This window comes from Taeniopygia guttata, chromosome 8 (genome assembly GCF_048771995.1).
Source record: "Taeniopygia guttata chromosome 8, bTaeGut7.mat, whole genome shotgun sequence".
NCBI classification, from domain to species: Eukaryota; Metazoa; Chordata; class Aves; order Passeriformes; family Estrildidae; genus Taeniopygia; species Taeniopygia guttata.
Genome location: NC_133033.1, coordinates 15,478,902 through 15,506,017, shown reverse-complemented (window position 1 = coordinate 15,506,017; position 27,116 = coordinate 15,478,902). Strand labels below are relative to the sequence as shown.

At 37.3% G+C, this 27,116-nt stretch overlaps 1 protein-coding gene across 6 annotated transcripts; it reads left to right on the top strand.

Moving 5' to 3' along the window:
- Window positions 1-2,588: 2,588 nt before the first annotated feature.
- Window positions 2,589-26,959, top strand: KYAT3 (kynurenine aminotransferase 3). 6 transcript variants are annotated; one of them, XM_072933091.1, is made up of 16 exons: window positions 3,126-3,159; window positions 5,592-5,636; window positions 7,513-7,604; window positions 7,830-7,939; window positions 10,833-10,891; window positions 12,103-12,247; window positions 15,002-15,151; window positions 16,368-16,454; window positions 17,829-17,951; window positions 18,043-18,163; window positions 22,016-22,092; window positions 22,891-22,980; window positions 23,545-23,731; window positions 24,764-24,837; window positions 25,266-25,352; window positions 26,663-26,959. In XM_072933091.1, exons 5-16 carry the CDS (start codon window positions 10,836-10,838, stop codon window positions 26,723-26,725), a joined length of 1,260 nt encoding a protein of 419 aa, XP_072789192.1. In that variant the 5' UTR covers window positions 3,126-3,159; window positions 5,592-5,636; window positions 7,513-7,604; window positions 7,830-7,939; window positions 10,833-10,835; the 3' UTR covers window positions 26,726-26,959. The 6 variants fall into 6 exon arrangements, with proteins under 6 accessions (XP_004176260.4, XP_030134985.4, XP_030134982.4 ...); XM_030279122.4 differs by lacking the exon at window positions 7,830-7,939 and having other exon boundaries at window positions 3,050-3,159; XM_004176212.5 differs by lacking the exons at window positions 5,592-5,636; window positions 7,830-7,939 and having other exon boundaries at window positions 2,589-3,159.
- Window positions 26,960-27,116: the final 157 nt, after the last annotated feature.

Here is a 27,116-nt window from a genome sequence, read left to right as displayed (position 1 = left end):
TGTGTTTGGGAACCCAAATTCTGCCAAGTAATTTTGTCCTTTTAAATTGAACTGAAATCAGTTCAATTGAAAACCTCACTAATCAGTTTTGTAGTGTACAGACTCCTGACCTCCTTTCCCATAAAAAAAAAAAAAAAAAAAAAAAAAAAAAGATGGATCATGATTTGAAATTAGACTAAAAATGCACTAATTCCTACTTCTAATGAATGAGAATGTCTTAAGCTGCCATGGTAGACTTCTATCAAAAATTGAGGAGGCATTATTAAGCACTTACAAAACGAACAAGATGCTTCCAAACTGAACCTCAGTACAAGATACTTGGGGTCCTTAAAAAATGTCAGGAAAGTTAAATTCAGGTGATGGCAAAGATACTTTTAAAATACAGAAATAGGTATTATTTTTATGTATGAAAGATAAATCTAAAAAACCAAATGCCTCACCTCACCACACCTAAATTTATTACTTTAGCTGAGCCCTGGGTTTCAGGACTGATTTACTTTTATGAAAACTGTTGCATGCTGTATTCATCAGACAATGTATTTAAACAATAAGCTCAGTATTCCTGTTTTCCTTGCTGTGCCAGAACTGCTAAAATTCTTTTAAGCTAGTGATCTTTGAAACAGAAGTTTTGGACCTACATACTACTCAAAGTGTAGGAAAGCTGGACTGCTTACTCAGTTTCTCTAACACTTATGAGACAGGCCTCCTTCAAGACTATCTGACTGATATGCAAGGTGAGGATTTCCTGCTTAAAGCACTAAATACCATTACATTTTTTAAAAATTGTCATTTTGGGGGGAGATTTTGAAAAGTTGCTACTGCACATAGGGTAGCAACAATTCTCATAGTCATCCACAACTACAGCAGACTTTGACTGTTGCAGAAGTTGGATCTCTTGTAAGTTTTTCATAATTCCATTGAAATTTAAACAAAAACTGTTGCACCAGAGGCTACAGAATTGTAACTAAATGAACAGACACTACTATCTTTGCCACGTTAGTTAAGCTGCAGTGGATCCCATTAACTCACATGCTCAAAAGATTCTGTTGCACCTACAAGAGTCACAGTCTTGCACTAGAGGAAGTGTCGGTGCCAGTTGGAGCAGACAAGACTCAAAACCTCCTGCACTCCAGCAGACTGTCTCTGCTGCTCTGGTAAACACTGAGCAGCACTTAGGGTAAGAACTCAAACAGTGCTTGTTTCATCATCTGAGGATGAAGCAGGAGAATCTTACCAGGATCCCTTCAGCTGTCTGTATCATGGGCCTACAGCAGACAGGATGATGGAGAAGCCTGGGGAGTATCACAGTTCATGGATTACCCCTTGACATCCGCTTTGTACACAAGTCTCTGAAAAATACGTGCATCAATGGAACAAAAGGCCAATGGTAGGCTAAAGTTTCTTTTTTCCCCCTTTTGAAGCTCTTCATGGCATAGCAGAAGTTGGAATCTGCTGCCCTCCAGTGCATTCTTGCAGATGTCCTCTCTGCCAGAAGACTGTATACTGCATTTGGAGACCATGAGAATTCTCAAGAAGCTTTAAAAAAAAAAAAAAAAAAAGTGTTAAATTTTTGGTGTGCCTTATTTAGGATCTAAAATAATTGCTGGGACTTGTTTCTGAATTTTGCTGTATTGTTCTGGCCTTGTCAGAGTATTTCTACATCCAAGAAGTGTTCTAGTTTGTTCTATGAAATTGGTTCTCTGCAATCAGCTCTTACTCTTTCATTTTCTATGAATATATACAATGATTGTATACAAAACACAATACATATGGTAATGATATGCAAATAGTGTATACATCCCATTTTGTATCTGCATTCTGCCTGTAATTGTCATCTTTGTGATTCCTACTGACACATCAGAGAACTTTCTAGTATCCACATTAAAAGGAAACAATTAAGACTTGCTATGGAAAGTATTTTCTCACTGGCTTGTACAGTTTTTTCCAAAATATTTATCTGTAGTATTGAACATTTTTGAACAAGAAATGTATTTGACAATATATCATGTTGTCACAAGCGCCCTTGTAAAATCTGAACCTGTGAGTTCTTTCAGCTCTGCAGAATCACAATCGGATTTAGCATAAAAAATTAATTGGAGTTGTACGGCCTTTCTCTTAAACAATGATGTACAATGGTCTAAATGATCAGTACAAAGGTGTTGATATTAAGGCAAACCAGTTTTATAAAGATTTATAAGAGCAGGAAAAGTAGGCTGTAAAGACATTGCAAATATATACATATTTCTAACTGAATAATCAAATTTGGTGATGATGAGAAGTTGATTATAGGGAACTTTTTCATTTACAAATTGAGTAAGTCTCTGTTCTGATTGTGAAGGGGAACCTTAAAAATGCAGATTCTGTGAGTTTATTAAATACCTTAAGAAATCTGGAAAATCTCATTCTTTTCCTTATAAAGTGCTTAACTTAGGCATCAGATAATTTTTTTACGTTTTGGACACTTTATTCCCTTCAGAAAGTCCAAAGCCCAAGAAAGGCAACCAGCCCAGTTTTCCCAAGAGAGCGGCAAGTTTTATGATAGTTGGGAGATGCTACGTACGTGTGTGTGTGTGTAGCTCCATAAAACACCGGGGAGAGACATTTCTAAGCCTTGGTTCTGCCCCTCAGCAGCTCCTCGCCTGAACGGCGGGACGGGCGGACCCGGCCCCGGGCTGGAGCAGGAGGGATGGGCGCTCTCCGCCCCTCAGGGCGGTGGGACGGGCGGACCCGGACCCGGACTGGAGGAGCGGGAGGGATGGGCGCTCTCCGCCCCTCAGGGCGGCGGGACGGGCTCCGGGCTCTCTCCGGCCCTCGGACTGGAGGAGCGGGAGGGATGGGCGCTCTCCGCCCCTCAGGGCGGCGGGACGGGCGGACCTGGCCCCGGACTGGAGGAGCAGGAGGGATGGGCGCTCTCCGCCCCTCAGGGCGGCGGGACGGGCTCCGGGCTCTCTCCGGCCCTCGGACTGGAGGAGCGGGAGGGATGGGCGCTCTCCGCCCCTCAGGGCGGTGGGACGGGCGGGACGGGCGGACCCGGCCCCGGACTGGAGGAGCGGGAGGGATGGGCGCTCTCCGCCCCTCAGGACGGCGGGACGGGCGGCCCGGGCCCCGCCCCGCGGGAGCGATCGCGGCGGAGGCGCGGGTGGAGGCGGTGTCGGGGTGGTGAGTGTGGCGAGTGTGGCGAGTGTGGCGGCGCCGGCCGGGGCGGAGGCGCTGCCCTCGGGGCTCTCTCTGCCCAGCACCTCCGGGGAGGCGGCTCCCAGCCCCAGCTCGGGCGGCCGCGCTGGGTCCCGCGGAGCGGCCGGGCCGGGCCCGGGGAAGCCCGGCTGTGACCGAGGGGCCTGTGGGGGAGGGCGGGCGGCGGCGGTGCCTCCCGGGCGGGTTCCGGCCTCCCCAACCCCTGCTGCAGGTCGCAAACACGTGTGGGTGGGATCGGAAGTGCAACACAGAGTGGCTACATGGTAGAGCTGCTCTACGAGGGAAACAAAAAAGTAAGGAAAAATCCCGCAATCTCATGCCGCTCCTTAATCCGTATGGTAAAATTTATTTCTCCGCACAGTTTGCTCCATTCCGTGTAGATTATGAAAGAAGAAATGACAAAATGTTGACTACTATGATAACTCTTTCTCATACAGAAGGTTTTAAGTTCAGTGCCTTTGTCTAACTTCCCTGAGTACAGTGATTTTAGCAACAGTTCTCTTGGCTCTCAGTAGCCATCTATTGCATGTAGATAGTAGGGAAAAAAGTCCTGGAGAGCCCTCCACTGGTAAGGTGGCACCTTTTCTTTCTCCAAGGCTTGCATCCTCTAGACAATAAGAAGAGACAGTCCTTTGAAGACTTGACAGCATTTAGCTGAGGTATAACATTTTCCAGACTTTCGTATCCCAAAAATATTAAGCCCAGCACAAATATAACAGGGATTATATTTACATTATGACTTTACTGTGGTGGCAGACAGGCTTTCAGTGTTTGTAGTAATGTTTGTCACTGAGGCTCCACAGTAAAATGAAACTATTTGTTACCTGAAAAAATGCAGCAGTTTAAGGGGTCTGACCAAGTGTCGTTCAAGCTCTGTGACATAGTTTTTTTTAGAGGTGGAATAATTGAAGCTTAAAAATGAAGGAACAGTAACATTTGGCCTTTTGTTTCAAAGGAGAAAAATAAATTTATTACAAAATTGTAACTCTTTAAAAATGCCCCATAGGTTCAGCAGCATCCCGGTGTCAGGGTACTGTATGACCAGGAAGTTGGGCAGCTGTGAAGGGAGCAGAAGAGCCTACAACTCAGAGATTGTATCTATGCTGGAACAGTTAAAAAGCACAGCATGAACGAAATGATTGTTAGTACACAGACGTTTTCATCTATTTCCCATGACCAAGTTAAATTGTATCTTCCAGTCTAGTTTAGAATTGTATCTTCTAGAATTGTATCTAGTCTAGAATTGTATCTTCTAGTCTAGTTTAAGTACCAAACCTGAGTTTCAACCCAATTAGGAGCCAGAATGTTGCTACTAGTCCCACTGAAAAACATTTACTGCACTCATATTTCCGGTAGCCTTGTTTGCTTCTCACTCCCCTAAAAATATAGAAAGCTGTAGTAGTCATTTGTTACTCTTTTCCCCTAACATGTTAATTTTCCTGTTTGCTCTATGGATATGCAAACCTGAATTCCAGGGGACTGACTACATGAATTCTTCAGAGCACTGCAAATTAGAATGGGACAAAAAGAATTCCTAATTTAATTTCTGGGTTTAGCAAATATGACTCCTGGCCAAAATGCTGATGTCTGACTCCAAGATTGAAAAAAGAAACATTAATAAGACTAAGCAAGAAATTACTATTACCTTTTAATTCCCCCACAAAGATCAGTGCATTTTCTGTGCTTGAAGAACCTTACAGATTTTGAAGAGTGTTAAAATGGGGTTTGCAGTACTTCTCTAGCTACCTGGCATTGTGTAACTTCCCTGATCTGGAAGAAACTTTGTATCCCAATTATAAAAACTCGGTTTAGGACAATATAAAGGCATTAATGTGCCTTACACATACTTGGCTGTGCTAAAACACATACAGGGGTAATAAATGAGAGTGCATTCATCATAAAAATAACAGGAAATAATTCTCTTGAGCCTGTGGTATGTCTTAACATGTCATGTAAATTATACTGGGCATGTGTGTGTTTGGAAAACAGAGTAGGAGTAGGCCTTGCTTTTTTTTTTTTTTTTTTAGATCAGTGTGTGGGAGAGTATCTGGTTATATTAAGGGGGCTTTTCCCTTTACATCCTCGATGTCTAAGTGGAGGTACTCAGAGGTACAGATGAGAAAAGAGGCGTTTTTAGAAATGAAAGAAGTCATAAAGGTACTTTCTAGGAGGCTTTGTCATTTAATGTCCAATAGTCTTGTCTCTTGAATCTGAACAAATGCTGTTCAGTTTTCACTGGAAAAGTGTCACAAAGATAGAAACAGTGGGAGAAGTGTTACATGCCAGTGCCTGTTCTTACTGCGGCTGTTCAGCAAAGTAGTTTCCATTATGTTCCTCATAAAGTTTTCAGAGTTTCTACATTTCTGTGGTATTAAAGGTGGTATTTTTTTCTTCAGGTATTTTAGGCACTTGCAGAGATTGACCACACCACAGTTACACAGGTGTGTTGCTGCTCATGCAGTGTGGTGGGTTTGTGTGATTGCCTTGTGTCAAATAATGGTTCTGGTTTTCAGTGCACCATGGCACTAATGCTGGAAATATTTACAACTGTCAGTAGTTTTTCTTACTTGCAAGTTAGTTCTGCATGTAAGGCTTGCACGTTTTTGGTTTAATTTTTCTGTTTCTCAATACAAAATGAAACAGGCAAAGATATGCATATTTGTCTCTCTGTACTAACTACTGCAAGCGTTCACAGTGGGCTGCAAGAGTTACGCTGTCTTTGGTCTGACCCTGGGGAATAGCACCAATGACATGGTCATGTTTTAAGATAGCATCAGTATGTTACACAAATAGTTTTTGTAACCTTAAACAAGGAGAGCAATAGAGACCTTCATAATCTTTTTAATTTTGCATAGTTATTCTCAAAGATAACCTTGAATATGCTAAGTGGTATTATTAGAAATCACTTAAAATGGATTTTCTGATCTTTTCTAAGCACATGTATTTCTTCTGTGTCTTTCAGAGTATCTGCTGAGTAGTGTCAAAGATTTTGTTGATGTTTACTTTTTTTAGTCCTCAGACTAGCAGAGTTTTTTCTTGTAAATGAACATCAGTTGTTTACTTGCAGATTGCTAAATGCAATGGGATGGTGGGGCTATTTTGAAGGTCTAATTGAGTTAGCCAGAATTCACTATTGTGTGAGAAAGACCCTAATTTCAGAAGTGAGACTAAGTTTGTAGCACAGCAGTATGAGAAAGGCAAAATCAGCATACTTTTAAAACTTATGTATTGAGGCATCTTTGATTGGCCTTTTCTCTTAGTTAATAAGTGTAAAGGACACTTTCTTGTTGGACTAAAAGCATTCTTCTTAATGAAAACATCGTATCTTACTGTGCTATTGATTTACATTTTTTCTTTCTATTCAGGAGACTTGCATGGTATCGTTTAAACAGGCAATGGCATTCCTTTGTTTCTAATACAAATAGTATTGCTTTTTCTTTTTTTGTTCTCTTCCCCTTCTCAGGTAGCAAAGTTGGGGGGAAATAGAAGTTATATACCCTTTAATGAGTAAATGATGGAAAACAAAGTTAATAATTATACTGCTGTGGCTACTGTGTTTCTTACATTAGATTTGTAGGTTACATGTGTCTAACACATTTCAGTCATTGTGGCAATGTAATCTAATATATGTGTTTTAAAGTATCTTCTGGAAATAGTTTCATGAAGTACCAGTTCTTCTTTTTTGATTTTCATTTTCTCCACTCCGTGAAGGAAGTTACTCTACACAAAGTCTCTTTTCTAGCTCTTTTCAGCTGTGGGAGATATTTAATGTTTGCCAAGTCACTGTGACAAAACTTACTGTAGTTACATAAAATTCCTTGGTCTCCCTTGCCATTGTGACTGGTCATCCTAATTATCCTGATTTCAGCATACCTGATTTGAAACACTTGAAAATGGAGACAAGTTTTAAAGATGTGTAACTTTTTTAAAAAATAGGCCCTTTTTCTATTATATATTAGCAATTTTAATAGCAATTTTTATTACACACACACATTTTCACAAGAATACTAACAGAGATTTTGAAGCTTGAATTGCATTTAGTCTTAGCTATTATTCAAAGAAAAGAAGATCAATGTTGTCATATAAAGGAATTCTTCCTTTGAGATGACACTCAGAACATTTTTCAGCCCTGTCAATTAGAGTTTCATCCTCTATGCTTACATCTGTGACAACATAATAATTTAGTAACACTTACTTAATTGAAACAAAAAAATCACTGAGGGGAAGAGGAGAGGATCTTATCTTAAAATTGCTTAGTGATGTATAGGAACACCTTAGAATCTGTAAGGTTTTTTACTTCACTTATTTATTATGCAGGCATGTTTCTTGCTTCACGAAACTTCTGTTGCTGTGGCTTTAAGCTAAGAACAGATTTGCTTTCCAGATCCATCAAACATTCCACCTCTGCAGTAAGTATTCCTTCAGCTCCATAAAGAAAACTATTTCATATTTCACACAATGCTTTAGAGATGCAGTAATTTCACAATGTTGCAAATATATATGCTTTAGAAGTGGTTTATTTCTTGTTATAGACAAAGAACAAAATAAGGTGTTTGAATCAGTCAAATATTGATATCAAATATCAGACTAATGTAACAGAATTTGGTGATTATTGCTTTGTGTATCCTTTTCAGTCTTTAAAGTCACATCTAGCACATATCACGCTAGAAAGATTCCCTAGCTTTTAGAGAGAAGCCTGAGATACAGGAGACAGGTTCAATCTCAGTTTTATCACAGGATTTTGGTAAGACAATTTATTTATTTTTATCTCTGTTTTCCTTTAATGATATGACAGTAATATTGCTTCTTGCTGCAACAACAAGGTGTCTATAAGTACCTTAAACTTAATTTTATATAGAATCTTCAGTTTCCCAGTTTAACTGCTTATAAGATTGTGTAAATTCATTTTAAGTCTTCCAGTTATGTTGAGAGAAAACAGCTTTGCAACATGGCAGGCAGCTGGAGATGGCATTCTGCATTCCATATAGAACACTGGAATGTAAATTGTGTTCCCAGTTCATCTAGTCAACAAATTGGGTCAACTAAGACAATGACAGATCCTTCAAAACAGATGCTTGAGTCATTATACTGGAAAGTTGCAACATATTTTGCCCATATGAGAAGTTTTTTTTAATGTGCAAGCCACTTTGTAGGTCAGCTTTTGCCTGAGTCAGTTTTTAATATGCTGTATGTATTTCTATTCTATTTAATTGAGTTGGATATTCACATTAAATGTCCTCAAATTTAATACTGGTTGTTTTTTTGGGGGGTTTTTTGTTTGTTTGTTTGTTTTTAAATTTTTTTTCATTTGCTTAAGATCTTGGCTTAAGTTGTAGCTCTTGACAGTGTATTCTACAATTTATTTATGCACGATGTCAGAGTGTCTGCTTCCAACACTATGAAACTTATTAACATTCAATCTCATTACAAGTTTCTCTGAATTAAGAAAAAAGATAAATACAAGCAGCACCTGGCTTTCTATGAGGTGCTTCCCTTGTTAGAAAGTGTTAGGGAAAGTAGGAGGTCAGTTAGAGCTTGATGAAGACCTGGATCTCCTGCTTAACACCCATCTTTGACTCCAGGAATTCCTAGCCCTGCACCTGAAAATGGATTGGAAATTATCAGTTGATGACATAACTGGGCTGAAAGGAAAAAGATTCTTAAGATTTGTCATGACCTTCTGGAAAAAAGAACAGCAGTGAAGGTTTCATTTTAAAACCTCAGTTAGTTAGTTGGCTTCCCCAAAGTAGTAAGGTTGACCTGAACACCACTGTAATCTGAATCTGTGAAAACCTGAAAACTAATGCAAGTCCTGCTATTCTGTTTTAAAACTAGTTCCAAGACATAAGAAAGAAAGAAATAGAAAGACTTGAATTTTTAAATATATTTAAACTTGTATAGTATGGAACAGTAGATGAAGGCTTATTTAGTCAGTACATTTTTAGCTAGGGAAGGTTACTCAGTGCAGTTAAGATTTACATTACAGTTAATTATAAAAGTCCTGCAGCTGATAAATCTTTAGCTTTTAGCAAATTGAAACAATTTAAGGAGAGGCAGTGCATGGAACAAATTTACTTAGGCAGCATAAAGAATTGTCATTGTTAATTAGCAAGATTTGAGGTGAGTCTTATTCCTTCCTCTACAAGAAGTAGCCTATGTAAAAAAAGACATGTGTGTATGTCTTAGTGTAAGTATTACCTGTGTTGTTTGTAGTTTTAAAGTTATTAATAATATTTACCAAAACATACACTGTAAAATCAGATTAATCTTCTAAGATATATGTGTGTTTTTAAATGAATGCACTACAGATTACCTAGTGAGGACTATCCCTTAACTCCCTCTTGTTCTGTGGTAAGAAATCTGATTTGAACTCTCTAGTGATCTTAAAGGTTTTCTTCCTGAGGACAACTAAAAGGTGTTCTGTGTTTGATTCCTCCTGTGTTTGTGTCACACAATGAGGTCAGAATCAGATCTGTTGAGAAGACATAGGAGCAGAGAAGATTCTGTTTAATTTTATAGCTTCCCATTCTTCATATCACAACATATGAGATGGCTTCATTACTGTAAGCAGGCTGAGTGCAAGCATTGACCTGCTGCATACTGTGTCTACTAGGAGTCATTTCTGTGGATTCAAAGTGGAAACTTGAGTGTAATGGTAATGCAGACATTTTCATCTCAGATATGCTGAGAATATGGTTTTTGAATCTTTCTGGTAATATCAATAGCTGGCAGTGGTAAAAGTAACTAAAAATCTGTAGCTTGACTCAAAGAAACAGGAGTGCCTGGAGTGCTGAGGAGTGTCTGGAATAATGTAAATTACATACATTACATGTATGTAATTTACATGTAATGTTTTCTCTGGTATCACGCTAGTTTGCAAAGATAGATATGAACTTGCACCCTTTTTGTTTGCACATAGAAATTCATTTGGGTTTATTTTTCCTAATTTTTTTTCCGTTTTTAGCTAATAAATATCACAACTAACAGTAGGTTTTCCTCTGCCTCCATACAGAGTAGTTATTATAAACCTATTTTACAGAAGTTTTCCAATACATTAATTTTAGGTCTGAATACACAGAAAAAAATATATTCTGATGTGGTTTTGCTGTGCTCTAAGGTAGATACTTTAAAGCTTAAAAAGTCTGAATGAAAATAGGAAATGTCTTTGCTATTTTCTTCCTACCCACCAATTTAACAAATAAAATTACATTGCAAATGCGTACTTTCCAAACTGGATTGAGCAGGAATTGGACTAGAAATAGCATAGTCTTTAAGCTGTTAGCATTTTGTAGAAAAGAAAAAGAAAGTATGTACATTAATTATTTTCTTTTAAGGTCATTTTTTAAAGCTATTGAGCTAAATTAAGCCCCTCCTCCATTCTTGCTGAAAGTTTAGTGGATTTAGATAATGACGAATGAGAATTTAGGAGATTTTTGTGTATTTCTTGTTAGTCTGAATTCAAGCTGTTATGGAAGCTTTAATGAAAGAACATGTCTATAATTCTGTCTAATTACCAAATTCAGCTGGCAATGGTATATTTGAGAAAGCATGAATGAGGGTTTTCATGCTGAATCCAACAATATCATACTTTGTCTTTCTTAACAAAACCTTTCTGTCTGTACGTTTTGATCTTGCAGACAATGCCCTTCAGACACAAAAATACAAGACGAATTGAAGGCCTTGATAGCAATGTGTGGTAAGTAAGAGAAAAATATCTGCAAATTTCAGAAAATGTCCTTGGCTGATGTATTTTCTTTCCAAAAAGATAATTATTGCTAATAATAAGGTACATGACAGTTGCTATCTCTGCTGGAATACATTTGGCACCTGTTTAGAAGCAGTGAATTAAATTCAATTAAAGGTATGATTAATTGTTATTTTTGAGCTTTAAATATTAGGCTTGGGCATCTCTTCATCTATAAACCATGTAAGACAAATATAACTCATGGGCATGGCAGTATAGCTGATTTTCAAATTTAAATGTTAATTCTGTTGAATAATGTGTTTCAATTACACCTGATTTATGTTTACCAAACAAGTCAGATTTTTTTAAAAGCCATTATACTAGTTTTATAATTTAGCTCATTATTTTTAATACATCCTATTATTAGTATTAAATTAGTCTTAAAGCAATATTGCCATCACAGATAAATATGAATTTTCTTAGTTGGTGAAAAAGACTATTTTGGGCTAACCTTAGTTGTATGTATGTGTTGCATTAGTTGTGTGTACATATACACGAAGTGTTTTGATTATTCAGCTTCAAGCTAATTTTGAGCAATTTGTATTCATTTTTGACAGGGCTGTGATACTATGTGGGGAGGGTTATGATGGGGAGAAGGTTACTGTGTTTTATTTTTTAAATCTTGTCAACATTTCAGTAGGGAGGAATGAGTAAAATGTAAAGCTGACCTGTGAAGGGAGGAAGGAAAAATTTTTCAAGGATCCTCCAGGCTATTAGAAACAGTTAATAGGCATCCTGAAACATTCTGTTGCCTAAAATTACATTAAAAAAATTATAGCACTCTGAGGTGACTGGGTAGTTTAAATAACACCTTAAATTGACTGGATTTAATCTTTAAGACATTTAATGTGCCTGCTATTCAATTTCTGCATATATCCAGAGTAACTGTGTATTTGTGTATCTGCACAGCTGAGCACACTTCTGCCAGCAAAGTTATTCTATGGATGCAGAGCAGCAACCTTTTCTTGGGTGCCCTCTGACTGATGACAGTAGGCCTGTCATCATTTAACATTATTTCATCCCTCAGCACTCCATTCTACTTAAAACTGTTCCCATTGCTGTAAATCTGGCAAACTGAAATACTTTCTTTTTGCCTTCCAGTGTTAATGAATAAAAATATAATTTTATCTTGTATGTTAACTTTAAGATGTTTTTTCCTCCAGGGTTGAATTTACAAAAGTGGCAGCAGATCCCTCAATTGTTAATCTTGGTCAAGGCCTTCCTGATATATCCCCTCCCAGCTACGTTAAAGAAGAGCTGGCAAAGGTAGCAGCAATTGACAGACTGAACCAGTACACCCGAGGCTTTGTAAGTATTGTGGAACTCCAGGACCCAAGTTCAGTGGAAAATGTGCCACAGGGAAAAAATTGACTTTACAATAGTTTTATCTATAGATTATAGTCTTATGTCTCAAATTAAGTTCATCTATTAGTCTTGTCTATTACTAATGAACTTCCTCTGTGTAGGCTTCTTTGAGGCAAAATCCTTTAGCAAGAGCAGAATGGTAGAGCAAGTCTGGGATAGATTATCACTGAGGAGTTGATTCAGTTTAAAGAGTGAAGGTTATACATTTACCCCTGACTTTGGTCAGTGGGAACATAAATCAAACAGTACAATAGGAGAATGAGAAAGAAATACTTGGTACCACTTGAGACAGCACCTCTAGGATCAAGAAGAGATTCACTCACAGAACTTAGTAGGTTTCAGTGGAGACTAGGAAGGGATGAAAACATGAAGTGTTTGCCCTAGAATATATTTATTACACATTCAGTAAGCTGGCTTGTAAAGTTTCTGTCTGGAGCTGGGTGTGAGTATGTGGCATTTATCATTGTCCAAGGCAGGGTATTCCAGGGCACTATTACTGTTTTAGTATGACCAGTTCCTTGTTTGGTTTGTCTGCCTTCTCTTTTGTGATAAACAGTATTTCCCAAATGAGAATCATGTGCCAGGACTGCTACAAGACCCTAAGGAGTATATCAAGTGTTTTTCTAGCTGACCATGTTATGCCACAGGGGCAGAAAAGCATTGTATAGGCCAGTAGGCCAGAAACTGTGTTGGTAGTTGTGACATCACTGTGTGCATATTCCAACATAACTTTTTGCCTATTCTCTGAGAGTCCACGTGCATTAGAAATGATGGGGAGCAACAGTGACCAGCAGTTCCCTAAAGGACAAACTCTCACAGTGAGCAGAGTGGAAGTCTGGGCAGCTGCACCCTGGGGAGCAAGGCGTGCCCAGAGATACTGGCTGAGGCAGCTCAGCTCACCTGAGATCAAGCCAGGAAGTCAGTCCACAGATCAGGCTCAGCAATGCTAAGCACAGTTAGACATAACCCAGTCACCACTGGGCAGCTCCAGGGTGACACAGCAGGTCTAAGGTCAAGCCACAAAACCAACAAGGACCTTTAGCTATGTACAAAGAGTCTCTGCAAGTACGAGATACATACATACAAATATACACACACATAACAAAAAATTCTCTCTATGTAGATTTGTAAAAATAAAGCATATTATTTATGTCAGATACATGCAAATGATATCCTGAATTAAGTGAAACTTCTGGTCTAAGCATTATTATGTACACCAACAACAATATGGTATCTGAAAAGTCTGCTCACTAAGCCGATAAAGTTTTGGAGGAGCCTTGGCACAGTGGACAAGGTCACAGAGAATATTGGCTGTAGTCATGTCTGGATGCTGAACTGACTTTACCAGCTACTAAGAAGAACATTAATTCTATTTCAAGCTGAAACCATGCCAAGTCTACCTTCTGACAAATATTCACAGACTGATTCAGTAAAGCTATTTGCAAATCAAGCATAAATATAATTTTCCTAATGCATGCAATTGTTCAGTATTTATTTCTGTCACTTTGTTTTTATATCCAAATTGTTTGATAATTCCCATGATATACTGCAGATAGTAATTAGAGGAATTTTTACTCATATTCCCATATTCAACCTTTGTACTTCATCTGCAAACCTGTGCACTTCTAAGATTTTTGAGCACACATATTTGTGGTAGCACATGTGGGAGGGATGAGAGTGAGTGAGGCCCATCCATCTGAGAACTGAGTCATTGTGCCAGCTAAACTCAGAGCTCTAAATGACTATAGGACTATAGAGTGGCCTGATGTGGCTTGGGACTGCAGCTCCTGGCAAGAAATGTCTATCATTTGAATCAGCAATGATTTGTAAGCCTTAATTTATGATAATGTTTTTGTTTGTAGAAGGGTTCATGATTTAATGCCTTGTGTATCAAGATATAATGTACAATATTTGAGAGGATTTTTGTTACATAGTTGCATTTTCTCAAAGAGCTGTTTTCTCTTTCTACCTGGCATCCCAAAAGAAAAAAATATTTTTTAAGTAGGAATCCTGCAGTTTTCCTGAATAAATGGAGTTTTTCCTTCTTATTTCTGTGTTGTATATGCTCTTTGTTGCATGTTTGTTTTCTTTTTACTTGCACATTTTGAGAAGAGTATGTTAACTGCCATGTCCCTGGAGGGGACAAAAATGGTGAATGGTACTCTGAGATTTGGGATGTGACTACATGAATAAATATTTTGATCACAAGTGCTATTTATCAGCAATATACAATGCAATAAAAAGATTTTCCTTGCACCACATACTTTATGTTGAAAGATAAGAAGGGAAACAGAGGAGCTGAAAGAGATTCAAAAGGAGATGAGGGTGAATTAATGTCAGAGTATTCCCTTCTCTCCTTCTGTCTCTTGTCCTAGCTAGACTATAGGCTATCTGGACCTACTCTGAGATGTGATAATATGAAAGAAATTAAAAAGCACCAGATAGAAAAAGAATTTCTGAGTAGATACAAATAAATTGAAAACATTTTTCTTTCCTAGTGTGCAAAAAACCTTTTTAAACCCTGCTACCTGTTAACAGCCATTAACACTGAGGGCTGATGTTGTATTTTTCTATTTCAAAGCGTAGTAGTTTGATGCATGTAGAAAAAGGCCCAAACACCAGCTTTATACATTGTCAGGCACACTCCAATCAGTTTCTTTTTTTTTTTTTTTTCGTTTTTGTTTTTGTTTTGAACAGGGACATCCATCACTGGTGAAAGCCTTGTCTCAAGTCTATGAGAAGGTTTGTGGAAGAAAGATTGATCCTCTCACAGATATCCTGGTGACTGTGGGAGCTTATGGATCTCTCTTTAGTACTATACAGGCACTAATTGAAGAGGGAGATGAAGTAAGTTTTTACTGGAAATATTCACATATATTTGCAGACATGAGAATCTTTCTCTTTTTCTTTTTTGTCTACTTTAAATATAAGTCAATGTTGGGGCTTCTTTCTGTCTCTATTGGTTTGATTTTTTACTGTTGTACATCTGACTTATGATTTCAGAAGCTGCGATGAGGAGATGATCCTTTGGATATCTTCCTATCACTCATCAATTTACAAACCTTTTTTCATGCTTAGGTATCTGTGGCAGCTTCTTTGTCACTGTAACTGTTAGGTGACACAATATACACTGATTTCTTATTTGAGAAAACATGTGGGGTGTTGTCTGCCACAGACAACTAGGGGTGGCACAAAGAATTGTTGGTGTTTGGGTAACCATTGTGTATCAGGTTCTGTTTAGGCCCATTGCACGGTGGCAGTGTAGGTAGTAAAAAAGCTTCTTAGTTACCATGGTAGTTATGATGACTCAGCTCTTCACTATTGCTGATGTCTGCCTTTTGACAATGATATAAAAAGTCATTTTACAGGAATATTTCTATCCATAGTGGACAAAACCTTTTTGTGTTGTCATGTATTTTGCTTTCCGTGCTTAATTTCTTTCACTCGTATATTGTATTCTCATTTTGCTTTTCTTTTGCTCTGATAGTCACTTCTCTTTTGTTTGTAATAGTTCTATAAGCCTTTGCTTTTGGTGGGTTGTTTTGTTTGTTTTGTTTTCCTGTTGTCTAGCCTCTGTGCAGTTTTTCTTGAGTTTTCACTCTTTCTTTACCTGAGAATTTTTGTCTGATAAAATTTGAAGACTTAACTGTTCTTCTGAGATTTCTAGATACTTGAAAATCCTGGAATTTCATGGGCATAATTAGAGCAGCTCTGCTGTGGTTCAGTAATTTGCCACTACAGATTTTCTATATTTGCATCTTTGCCTTGTGCCTTCAAATCTGTGTGTAGGACTCAAACATTCTTATTATGATAACTCAACAGTTGTAATGTGTAACTAGAAAAACAGCCTTTGTGTGTTGTCAAAAATGAGTGGTGCTTATCATACTTAGCCTGAGGGCATTATTGTGTTGTACTCTAAAAGGAGGAATATTCTGCAATGTTATAACATTAAACCTGGAGTGCCAGAAACATTATCAAGTTATGGCATCAAGGCAAATGTAGAAATATGATGGTATTGTCATGGTAAACTCTTTGTTTCTGATACTGATGATTGTCATTTCAGGTAATAATAATAGAGCCATTTTATGACTGTTATGAGCCAATGGTAAAGATGGCGGGTGCAAAGCCTGTTTTTATCCCACTAAGATGTGTGAGTAACTTTTTAAAAATTAGTAATTATATAAAGTTTCTCATCCATAATCAATACAGTGTGATGAACACCTATGTGATGGTTTTCTGTATAATTTTTTGTAATATCAAATTACATAAAGATGAGATAGATTGTTAGAGTGCAAGTCTGAGACAATGATAATCCAAAAGAGATAGAATATTTTATTAGTGTTGGAGAAGGTGCGACAATGTTTCTTATTTGCTTTAATTTGTGCATTCTGAACTTCGATTAAAACTACTTTCTTTGGTTTTCAGTGCAAATTATGGAAGGGGGATCCCTGTATCAGTGCAAATTCTCTGTCAGTTGTTTTTCAAAAGGTTTGGTTCCTGATCCCTGCAGCAATTCCTACAATGACAGAATACAGTTTATTTTCCAAAATATGCTTGCTAAATAAGGACTGATCATGTAGTAGATGTTTTTCCTATACATACAAGAATTACTGCTTCCTTTATAGCTAAATAGGCTATGGGTTAATTGTCAAGCTGGTACTAGTGGCATTATGCCCACAGCTTGCAAGGATTGTTCTGTCTGCCAACTGTGCCTTGTGCAACCAGCAGCCTTGCATGGGAAGGGCTGAGGGGCTCTTTGGGCAGCACTGTTGCAGGAACACCATGAAATCAGAACAACACAGAGTGACAAAACCTCCAGGACTGCAGTGGGAGTAGGTGAGACTGTTCCTCTGGAAGTCCATCTTCTAGGGATGTTTCGAATGATGGGGCACCTCTAAGCATTTTCTGTTTCACACTCTTGTTTTCAGTCTGACCCTCTCCCAGTCATTGCAGGTGTCACAAGGGTAGTGTGGCCATGCTCCATGTTCTCTGTACCAACTGGCCCAAATTTCTTAACCATTTTTAATACCTCAGGGATACTTGTATTGTGTAGTACATAAACTCCAAAGACTCAGTAGTGCAGATTTTTAGCTCTTTGGCCATTTTCATTAATTTGAGGAAAAAACCTTGAATCCCCAGTGGTGATCAGCCTTTTCAGTCAAGCAAGCACACACTTGCTCTACTGTCTGGCAAGTCTGTAAACTCTCCTGCCATGTGACTGGACTTTCTGCATTACACACCGTAATAATCAGCATGTGTGCAACAAGATCCTGGAAACCAATTCCTGCAGGGGCTTAAGACAGACAGTGGCCAGGAGAGGACAGTCACTGTCATAATAATTTGCCTGTTCCTAGAACTACCTTCTCTTAGGTGAGCAAGGCAAATTGGATAGGTTGTCACATGTGGCTATGAAAGTGTTTGAGGGTGATAAGTTCAGCAGCTGTTTTTAGGCGGCATGTATTAAAGTCACGCATAAATTTATTGTGGTTTTGTTTTTTGTGTATTTTTGTGGTTTTTTTTTTAGAAAAATGATGGAAACTCTGCATCTAGTGCTGATTGGGTCTTAGATCCTGCTGAACTTGCAAATAAATTCAATTCCAAAACAAAAGCAATTATTCTGAATACACCACACAACCCGATAGGCAAGGTAAGAGTCCTGCTTTAACACCACTTTAATTTCAAAGAATGTCTTAAATACTGTGATTAATGCATTTTCCTTTACTTTTTCTGTATCCCAGGTTTTTACCCTAGAAGAGCTCCAAGTAATAGCTGATCTCTGTATTAAACATGACACCCTGTGCATCAGCGATGAGGTGTATGAATGGCTGGTGTATAAAGGGAATAAACACATTAAAATAGGTACTGTTTTTTTATGGCATTTTAGAAGTGATTGTGGAATGATGCTGTGAACTTGCCTCCCAAGGATAATGCTTGCTGGAAGAAACTCATACTTCAGGCTTTGAAAGTTTTCAATGTTTAGGCTCTAAGGAGGAGAACCCCCCTCTCTTCTAAAAATTATTTTAAAGAATAATTTCCAAATAGAAGTTTCAAAGTTCTTAAGTGATGTTGGAGCAGATATCCATAGAAAGAGTGAGGCTGATGCTTGCAAGTCAGTTATGATCATATGAATTTGCCATCCTTATTCAGTTACTTTGATGGCCATGACAAGTATAGCTGCTGTTACTGTATGTGTATTAGACAGTGCTTTGCTGAAGAACTAAGGGAAGGAACAGGAATTAGGACTTCTCAAAGCTTTGTAAGATAATCAATGAGGGAAATAGACAATGAGCAACACAATTATTTTTGCTCCACTAATTATAAAAAACTAAAAAATAGTGCATGAGCACTGTCCCTCCAAAGCATGGAGACGGGGTTAAATACTGGACATTGAATTCAGTGAAATAAGTCCTGCAAGTGCAGTATGAAAGCCTGTTAAATCTTCAGGTAGTGTTGCTACAGGGGTAAAGCACCATTGCAAGAACAAACTAGAAAAACAAATAATGATGCCAGGTTCCTGATCCTCTTGTTTTACTTGATCCATGTTTCACTGAAGTTAGTGGAATCACTCCCACTGCCTCAGAAGAATTTAACCTAGTGCAGTTTACTGAACTCCTTTGCACGTTCTGTAATGCTACAGCTATGAATTTCTGTGAAAATTTCTAGTCTGATGGCCTTGGGTTGGCTTTGCTGATGTATTTGAGAAGTCCAAAACTTCCTTCTCATATGTACAGATACCTTGTTTCTGATGGTAGCATCTTGCATGAACTACCTGTTCTGATGTACTCCTTGTATTGAAGGCACATTTCAGTCGTGTGCAATAAAGGCATATAGTTAAGATTAAACAATGAAATCAAGACACTTAAATTGGACATGAAAAAACTTACCCTTTTTCCTAGCTCTGACACTGGTTGAATGCTGAATAACTTTGCTTCTAGGCTTCAATTCCATATTTGTAGAGTGACAATAAAATCCATTGGTGGGGACTATATCATTGTGAAAATTGAATCTTACGAGTAACAGAAAGAAAATGATACCTAAATGACCTTGCAATACTTGTTAGCTCAGCTGCACAGTTGCTGTTCATCCAGCTGCAGTACATTGATTGTATTGGCCATGCATAGGCTGTGAGTCTATTTTGAGGGTGACCTAATTCCATGGCTGTTGTGGTTGCCTTGATAGTGATACTGTCTCAAAGACCTTCAGACATGGAAGAAGGAGAACATTTTGGGTACATTAATTTGATAGTAATCTGAGTCACTGCATCTTAACAGGTTACCTAACAGTAACTGATCATGTGTCCCAGCTGCAAAGTGAAGTCAGTTGGATTAAAGATTTCTGCATGGGCTTAGCAGGTGTTTCATGGCCTTAGCATTTCATGCAAAGCTGTCTTCAGAATCAAAATCTCTGTGTGTGGTGTAAGGTAATCCCTTTTCCTTTCAACAGCAGCAGGTCCAAACACATTGGCTACACTTCATCTTATGGACAGGTGGTGAATTCTTAAGATGCAGTATCTCCATTGTCATCAGCATCTTAATGCTTCAAACCAAAACATTGCACCCAACCAAAGGCATTCTGTAATTTAACACAAAATGTAAAAGTACTGTATAAAGAAAATGCAAATAAAAGCACAGAAAGTTAGTCAACTAGATTTAGGTACAGATTCTTTAACAGATCCCATGATATCTCCTTTAACTTTAGTGTTAAAAGTACTCTACAACTTTCAGGGTAACACTGTAAATAATAACATTATTTCAGTGAAAGAAACAGGCTGCTCTTTTTTTACTTAAGTTTCTCATATTCCTTATTACTTTTAAGTCTACAAAAATAATACAATAAAAATGAGTGTATTATTTCTCTATATATAAACTCTTGTGTTTCCATAATAACCTCTACATTTTCTATCCAATGCAGAGACACTTTTTTTGTGGGAGATACAGAATGGATATTGCATCAATTTACAGAATCTGATAGTTGTTCCTTCATACAATTTAGCAGGGGTTACTAGCCACATCTCATAAAATTAGTACAGCCTTTGTGCTGTCACTGAAGCAGTTTTCTCTAGTGTATAACACTTCATCATGTTTCCCATCATCTGACTTCTGTAAAAATGTGGACTTCCTCTGCATAATGATTAGGGTTGCACTGACAGATTTAGAGATTGCACCTCATAACTGAGGATTCTGAGCAAGCTATTCAATAAACTGAGTACCATCCCAGGTAACAGGCTTATTATATGTTAGTTGCACTTCATTAGTTTTTAAATTGTAGTCAGACTTGGTTATGGTGTCATATGATGTCATATATTGTTTCAAGTTGCATGGGGAAATTTCCCTCTGTATTTAAAACTTGTTTGTAAAAGCAATGGAGCTGCTTCTTTCTCTGTGCCCTTGTACTGCCGCTAGTGTTTGAAATGCTATCACATTCCATCTCCAAGGTTGAATTCCTGTGACTATGTGGCAAAACAGGCTTGCTAGAGGCCATTAGCTTTGAAAGCCAATTCTTTTTGCAGTCTGTGAGAGCTAGTTTGGGTGCCTCTAGAAGTGATCTATACTGTTGGCCTAGCTTGGTAGAAGATACATCTGTTCAAACTTTTTCTTTTCAAGGTCACAGAGTAGTTGAGTATGGGTAAGCTAATAGAAAAATCAGTTTCTTTCATGCTGTTTGGTCTCTCTTCTTGGTAAGTTTGCTCAAAAAATTGCAATACATGTTTTCAAATAACTGAAAGACTTATACCATGTCTAATGCAAATAACTGCTGCAAAATCTTGCTTTTGAAATTCAGGGGTTTAATTTGGAAAATCTTTGTTCATTGGTCTCGCTAGAGAGGGGATTTAACAACTGACAGATTCACTGGTAGTGGTTCTAGTATGCAAATGAGGTGAAGTCAGATGTTGGTGACTACTGTAATTGCAACCTTGTCTGACTTTGTCTCAGACTTACATGAGTCTAGATTTGTCTGTTTCTCTTGAAATTAAATAGGTTAGAGTCCAAATAGAGCTTTGCAGAAGCGGAATAGAGAACAAAAATTTCAAACTACTGGATGAGACCTTTGCTCTGTTATCTGCTTGGAAAGTGAGCAAAGGATTTTGGTCTCCTGTCAGATACAACTGCAATGACAGAGATGGGCTTCTGTGAGTCCCTTAATCTTGCAGATATTTTAGCTAACTGCTATTGTCAGTCAGTCTCAGGCCTGTTCAAATTGTACTATACAGCATAATTTATTTATTCAGTCTGCTAGTTTTCTGGTGTTCTGTTGTTTGGTTCTGGGTAATTATTTTCTTTATGTCTGAGACAGGCAGTGACACTGAACTGGACAATTCTTGTAAAGTAGGTTGCAGTGCCTGAGTTAATGTTGTGTATAGTACCATTACCAGGCATCAGAAATAATCTGTCCTGGAGCAAATGGGTAGCTTTAGATCATATTTTTCTTATGGAGAACTGTGCATTTTAACAAGTAGTTTTCAAAATTTACTTCTTATTTTCTGTCTCTTCTTTCTCCTTTCATTAATCCTTACCTTCTTTTCACGCTAAAACACACTGGCGTGTATATCCTTTCTCATTTGTTACAATTGCTACAGTTTTAGAATATTCTTGTTGTTTGCTTAATATGCTGCAATGAACATACAGCTCTGAGCTAAGGGCAGTGCAATTCTTCAAATTACATGGAATATGTGAGTGCACTTGTACCAAATTAATTTTATTTTATATACAGCTACGTTGCCAGGTATGTGGGAAAGAACAGTAACTATAGGAAGTGCTGGGAAAACATACAGTGTAACTGGCTGGAAGGTAAGAAGAATCAATATAAATCAGTTAAGTTATATAAAAAACAGAATGCGTTTATTACTCTAAAAACACCTCTGTTTTTATGACCTGTGTTCTGAAAGTTTCTGGCAAATCTTCATGTCTCTAAAATGTGACAGTACCATTCAGTTGGAGCAATTACCTATCTTTAATACCCATGTCTTAATTATCTTCTTGTCCCTTAACTGATAAACTCTTGTGAGCATAAATTACTAAAAAAAACCACCACAGTATAACTTGTCCTAAATCTGTAAAAATTCTTGGAGAAAATATGGATACTATGATATTTTAACTTCCCAGTTCTCCCATCTTGACTTTTAAATATGTATCAGAAAGTGAAAAAAAAAATTAGCAACTAAATTCTTCACCACCTGTGTTCAAAGGGAACTACAGCATATATGATGCAGTAGTGAGCTTTTGTTTTATATTCAAACTGGCTTTGACACAGGTGCTTAAGAGATGGAAAGGTTCTAAACCAATTAGAAAGAATGTTACTAATAAATGTTCAGTTGGATTTCTAACCCTTGTTATATGAAGAGTTATAAGTTTGCTCAGTATCTTATAAGAGATAGGGATGAGGGAAACTATAACTGTTGTCTCAAATCTACCATTTTTAAAGTTGTCATATACTAAGTTTTGTGTAAACCAGCTTTTTCTTAATAATTTATCAACCCAAATTCTTAAAATAGAAAAACTCGAGACATTGGCTAATTTTTAGTATCTGTTATCTTTTAGTAACAGCACTGCCTGTAAGTGTAATATATGCATGCTTTCCTCCATTAGCTTGGTTGGTCCATTGGTCCTGAGTACCTGATTAAGCATCTGCAAGTTGTTCACCAAAATACACTGTATACTTGCCCAACTCCATTACAGGTAGGTACAAATGGGTCAAAGGAGATTGCTTTCTGGTATAAGAAAGCTGTTTGCCTCATGTAATAAAACAGGAATGAATTTTTAGTTGTCAAGATACATATTCTAGGGTATAAGAAGAGTAAACAAATATCAGCTCACCAGACATTTAAAAATCAGTGTTGAAGATTATGTAATCTTGTACCTACAAACTACTTCTTGCATAAAACATGACAATCTTAATGGTTTCCTAGAAAATATGAATGAATGTTCTGTCTACTAGTGTCTAGTATTCTATGGTATATTATTATCAAACTATTGAATTTAACTTCAATTAATGTAAACACTTGTGTCCAGGACTCTGACTTTGGTATATGATTAGTGCTTAGCAAAAGATAGGGTGTTTTGGCTGTTGCCACAGCACAAAGTAATGAACAGATTACGGATGTATCTTGTGCAATTTGTGTGGTGATTTGCTTAATATGGGCCAGGCCTGGAGGAAAAAAAATCGACATGATTTCAGCAGGAAGTGGGAGTGTCTGTGAGTTTACTGACTGTTAATGGGTACTTTGGACCTTATGTTTCCAGGAGGCTTTGGCACAAGCTTTTTGGGTGGACTATAAGCGCATGGATGACCCAGACTGCTACTTTTACTCCCTGTCTCGAGAGCTGGAGAGCAAACGTGATCGGATGGCTCAGCTCCTGAAAGAGGCTGGACTAAAGCCTGTCATTCCAGATGGAGGATACTTTATGATTGTTGATGTTTCCACGTTAAGTCAGTATAACATTAATTAAAAAGTGTGTGGAAAGTAAATTTGGTTAATCAGAAAATTCAGCTTTCATTTTAAACTATATTCTCATCTCATATGCACGCACACACATACGTGTGCATAATGTTGTCAGGAGTACTAACTGGGATTGACACTTTCAGTTTCACCTTAGCTGGTAAGGTAGATTTTATGAGCTTCATAAAAGCATTTGTGATCCTAGCTTGTTGTCCATGTGTTGCAAAGCTTTGAAAAGTTTTTATGGAGGATAAAGGAGGTAGATAAGCATTCCTATTTTCAAAACATCTATGATTATGAAAATGTTTGAGAGTCAAGCACCTGGATTATATACTGAGTTCATACCATTTGTATTTTCTTCTTTCTGGTATTTTTTCTGTTTATTTCTTTGTTTTTTTCTAATCTGAAGTCACATCCTAAAGGTTCTTTGGAGCATTCTGATCTCTAAGCACTGTAAAATGCTACCAACATTTACAAACCTTTTGAAAATTCAGGCTATGGTAGCTTCAGAGAAAGAATTCCCACAGGGGAAGGGTTTTTTAGTTCCACATTTTTTCATTAAGTCTAAATGGCATTTGTCATTCAGACAGAAATGCTTAAACACAGAAGGATATCACAGTTTAATCATGTGTCAGGAAGTTGTAGGTACCCACTTTCACAGATGAGAAAACTGCATTTTCAGGGATTATTGCTGTCCATGCAATACATGCACTCTTCAGTACCCTCCATAGCCCTGATCCCCCAGTAGCCCCCAATAGACTTCAGGACTTCTTGGAGTATTGCATGGCTTTCTTCCAAGCTACATGTCTGAATTTGCTTTGGATGGAAAAAAAGTGCTTAGATCAGAAGGAAAAGGTTCAATCTGTTGGCCTATTTTACTTCTTAGAGTGTAATTTTAAAATGATATATTAAAATAACACATATATCTTCATTCTTAAGTATTAACTGTAATAAAATGCTGTTAATGAATGACTTTCCATTGGAGTCTAGGAAATCTTACAACATATTTGTTTTACATTTAGATGTGGATCTCTCTGATGCAGATGAGAAACAACCTTATGATTATAAATTTGTCAAATGGATGATAGCATCTAAGGTAAGATGTCTTAGTTATACTCTAGTTTTAGAAATGCTTTTCTATTGAGAGCAAGAGCAGTACAACTGTAGTTATTAAATAATGTAGTAGAGATGTTCCACTCAAAATATTATTTGGTGTTGCTGATAATGTTGTGACTAAAATATTGTAAGTACGTTGAAATTGTACACTGTAGGTTTGTGCTACATCCCACCACTTTTCTTTCAGGATGCTTAAGTGTTAGTTGTACAAAAATACCTTTGAAATATTTTGCCAAGAAAAGTAATTTTAATTTAGTAGAAGCCTAGCTAGTGCATACAAAACTGAACCTTGTTTTTCCCTCAAGTGTTGGGAGGGAGTTCTAGAAACAGAATAATAAAATTGTCATGCTTAAACCAGATCTTTTATACACATTTAAATAAGCAAATGCTATTTGTTTTATGTTTCAGAAGCTGTCAGCAATTCCTCTTTCAGCATTCTGTGGTCTTGAGACAAAGAAACAGTTTGAAAAATACATACGTTTTTGCTTCATTAAGGTAAAATTATGTCTTGAAAATCAATGCAGTACAGGTATCTGCAAGAGACTGACTATTACATTTTTCCCAGGATCTCTTGTATTGAAAGATTTTAGGAACATAAAGTTAGTTTGAAGTAAAATTCAGCAGAAAGTATCTTCAATTGTCTTTTTTGCTGATGGACTTTACACCATCAGTGTAGGTGGCATGGCTAGGAAGGGCAACTAGCAGAAAATAACTGGATGGGTAGCCCTTTTAAGCTTATTGTATTGATTTTTAAAAACATTCTTGACCAGTGGTGACAGTGAAAATTATTGAGACAGGTAAGCTATCAATTAATATGATACCCATAATCCAGAGCAGAGTATAACTGTGCAGCAGAGTGTGTGCCCCATGCCCATCCAGTGTCCAACAGCAAAAACAGTGAAGAGGTCACCTTCAAATTTAGCTTGCTTGCTTGAAAATAAGTTTCACATGAGCTCCAAATTACAAAATAAACCTTTTTTTTTTTTGTGAATTGGCTGAATTTTGGCGTTCTGTAAGCACCTTCTTTGCACATATTTTTCCCCTTGTCAAGTGTGTTCTTGAAAGGCTGAAAGACCTTGGGGACAGGTATGTAAACTTTGATTGGCCCCAAGCCCTAAGATGTTTCCTCGTTGTTCTAGAACAGAGTCAGAATGATGGAGTGTGCAAATCCTGAGCTGTTCAGTGTAAAGATCAGAGCCTTAGCCTGAAACAGTAATGAAGAGGAGTTTCTCCTTGATGAGGTGTAAAGTATACGGTAAAAACTGAGCCAGTAACAACCAGTTGTTGGATGCAGTTATTGGTTGTACCTGTGAGTGATAAACTCACTATTGATTTCAAGTTAGACTGCCTATATGACTCACCAGGCTGGAGCCAAGCTACACAATTTGGAGGGATATGTTTAAGTAGTTTGCAGTATAACATGGTTGCAAGAAGATTAAAAAATCCCAACTTTACTCATAGGGATTAGGAGAGTGTGCTAGCATGTCTCTAAACCAGAGCTGCTAAGTTACATCGCTGCATTAATGCCATGAATTTATGTAAATATTGCTTTCATTAAATGGGATAATATGAATGCTGAGTTGATATATTTTAAATATATCTAATAAATATTTTCAAGGAATCAGCATTGAATTCATTATATAGTTCAGATTTGTACCTAACAACTGTCAATGAAAAACTGGCTGAAAAGATATTTACAGGATGCAACTGAAACAACCAAATACTGATTTGAGATGATATAATCATGACTGACTATTTTCAGGAACTCCATACTTGCAGTAACAGTGTTGTTTCTTGTTTTGCAGAAAGACAGCACACTAGATGCAGCTGAAGTGATCCTGAAGAACTGGAATAAACAGACAGGCTGATTTTTCTTATTGCGTTTTCCATATAGTATAACTATCTAATATAAGGGGTTTTTTTTAAATTGGAAATTTAATAAAAAAATTACTTAATACAGTACAAAATTAATATGACATTGTAAATAGCTTTTTACTGATACCTGCTAAGGAGTTAAAACAATGATTTACTGAAATATGTGTAATGCAACTTAGAGGTTATTTTCAGTCTTTTAAAAATAAATTGCTTTTCTCTTAAAGAAACCCCAATGGGATTACTTTCTTTTACTGAAAGGAAAGATTTCTAGGATTCTGTGTAAAATAAATAAATTATATAGATATTTTAAAGCTTTCAAGTAAAAAGGGAGAAGTGGTATTGGTATGAAATAATATGAGAACTAGAGAGAGACTTAGAGAAACA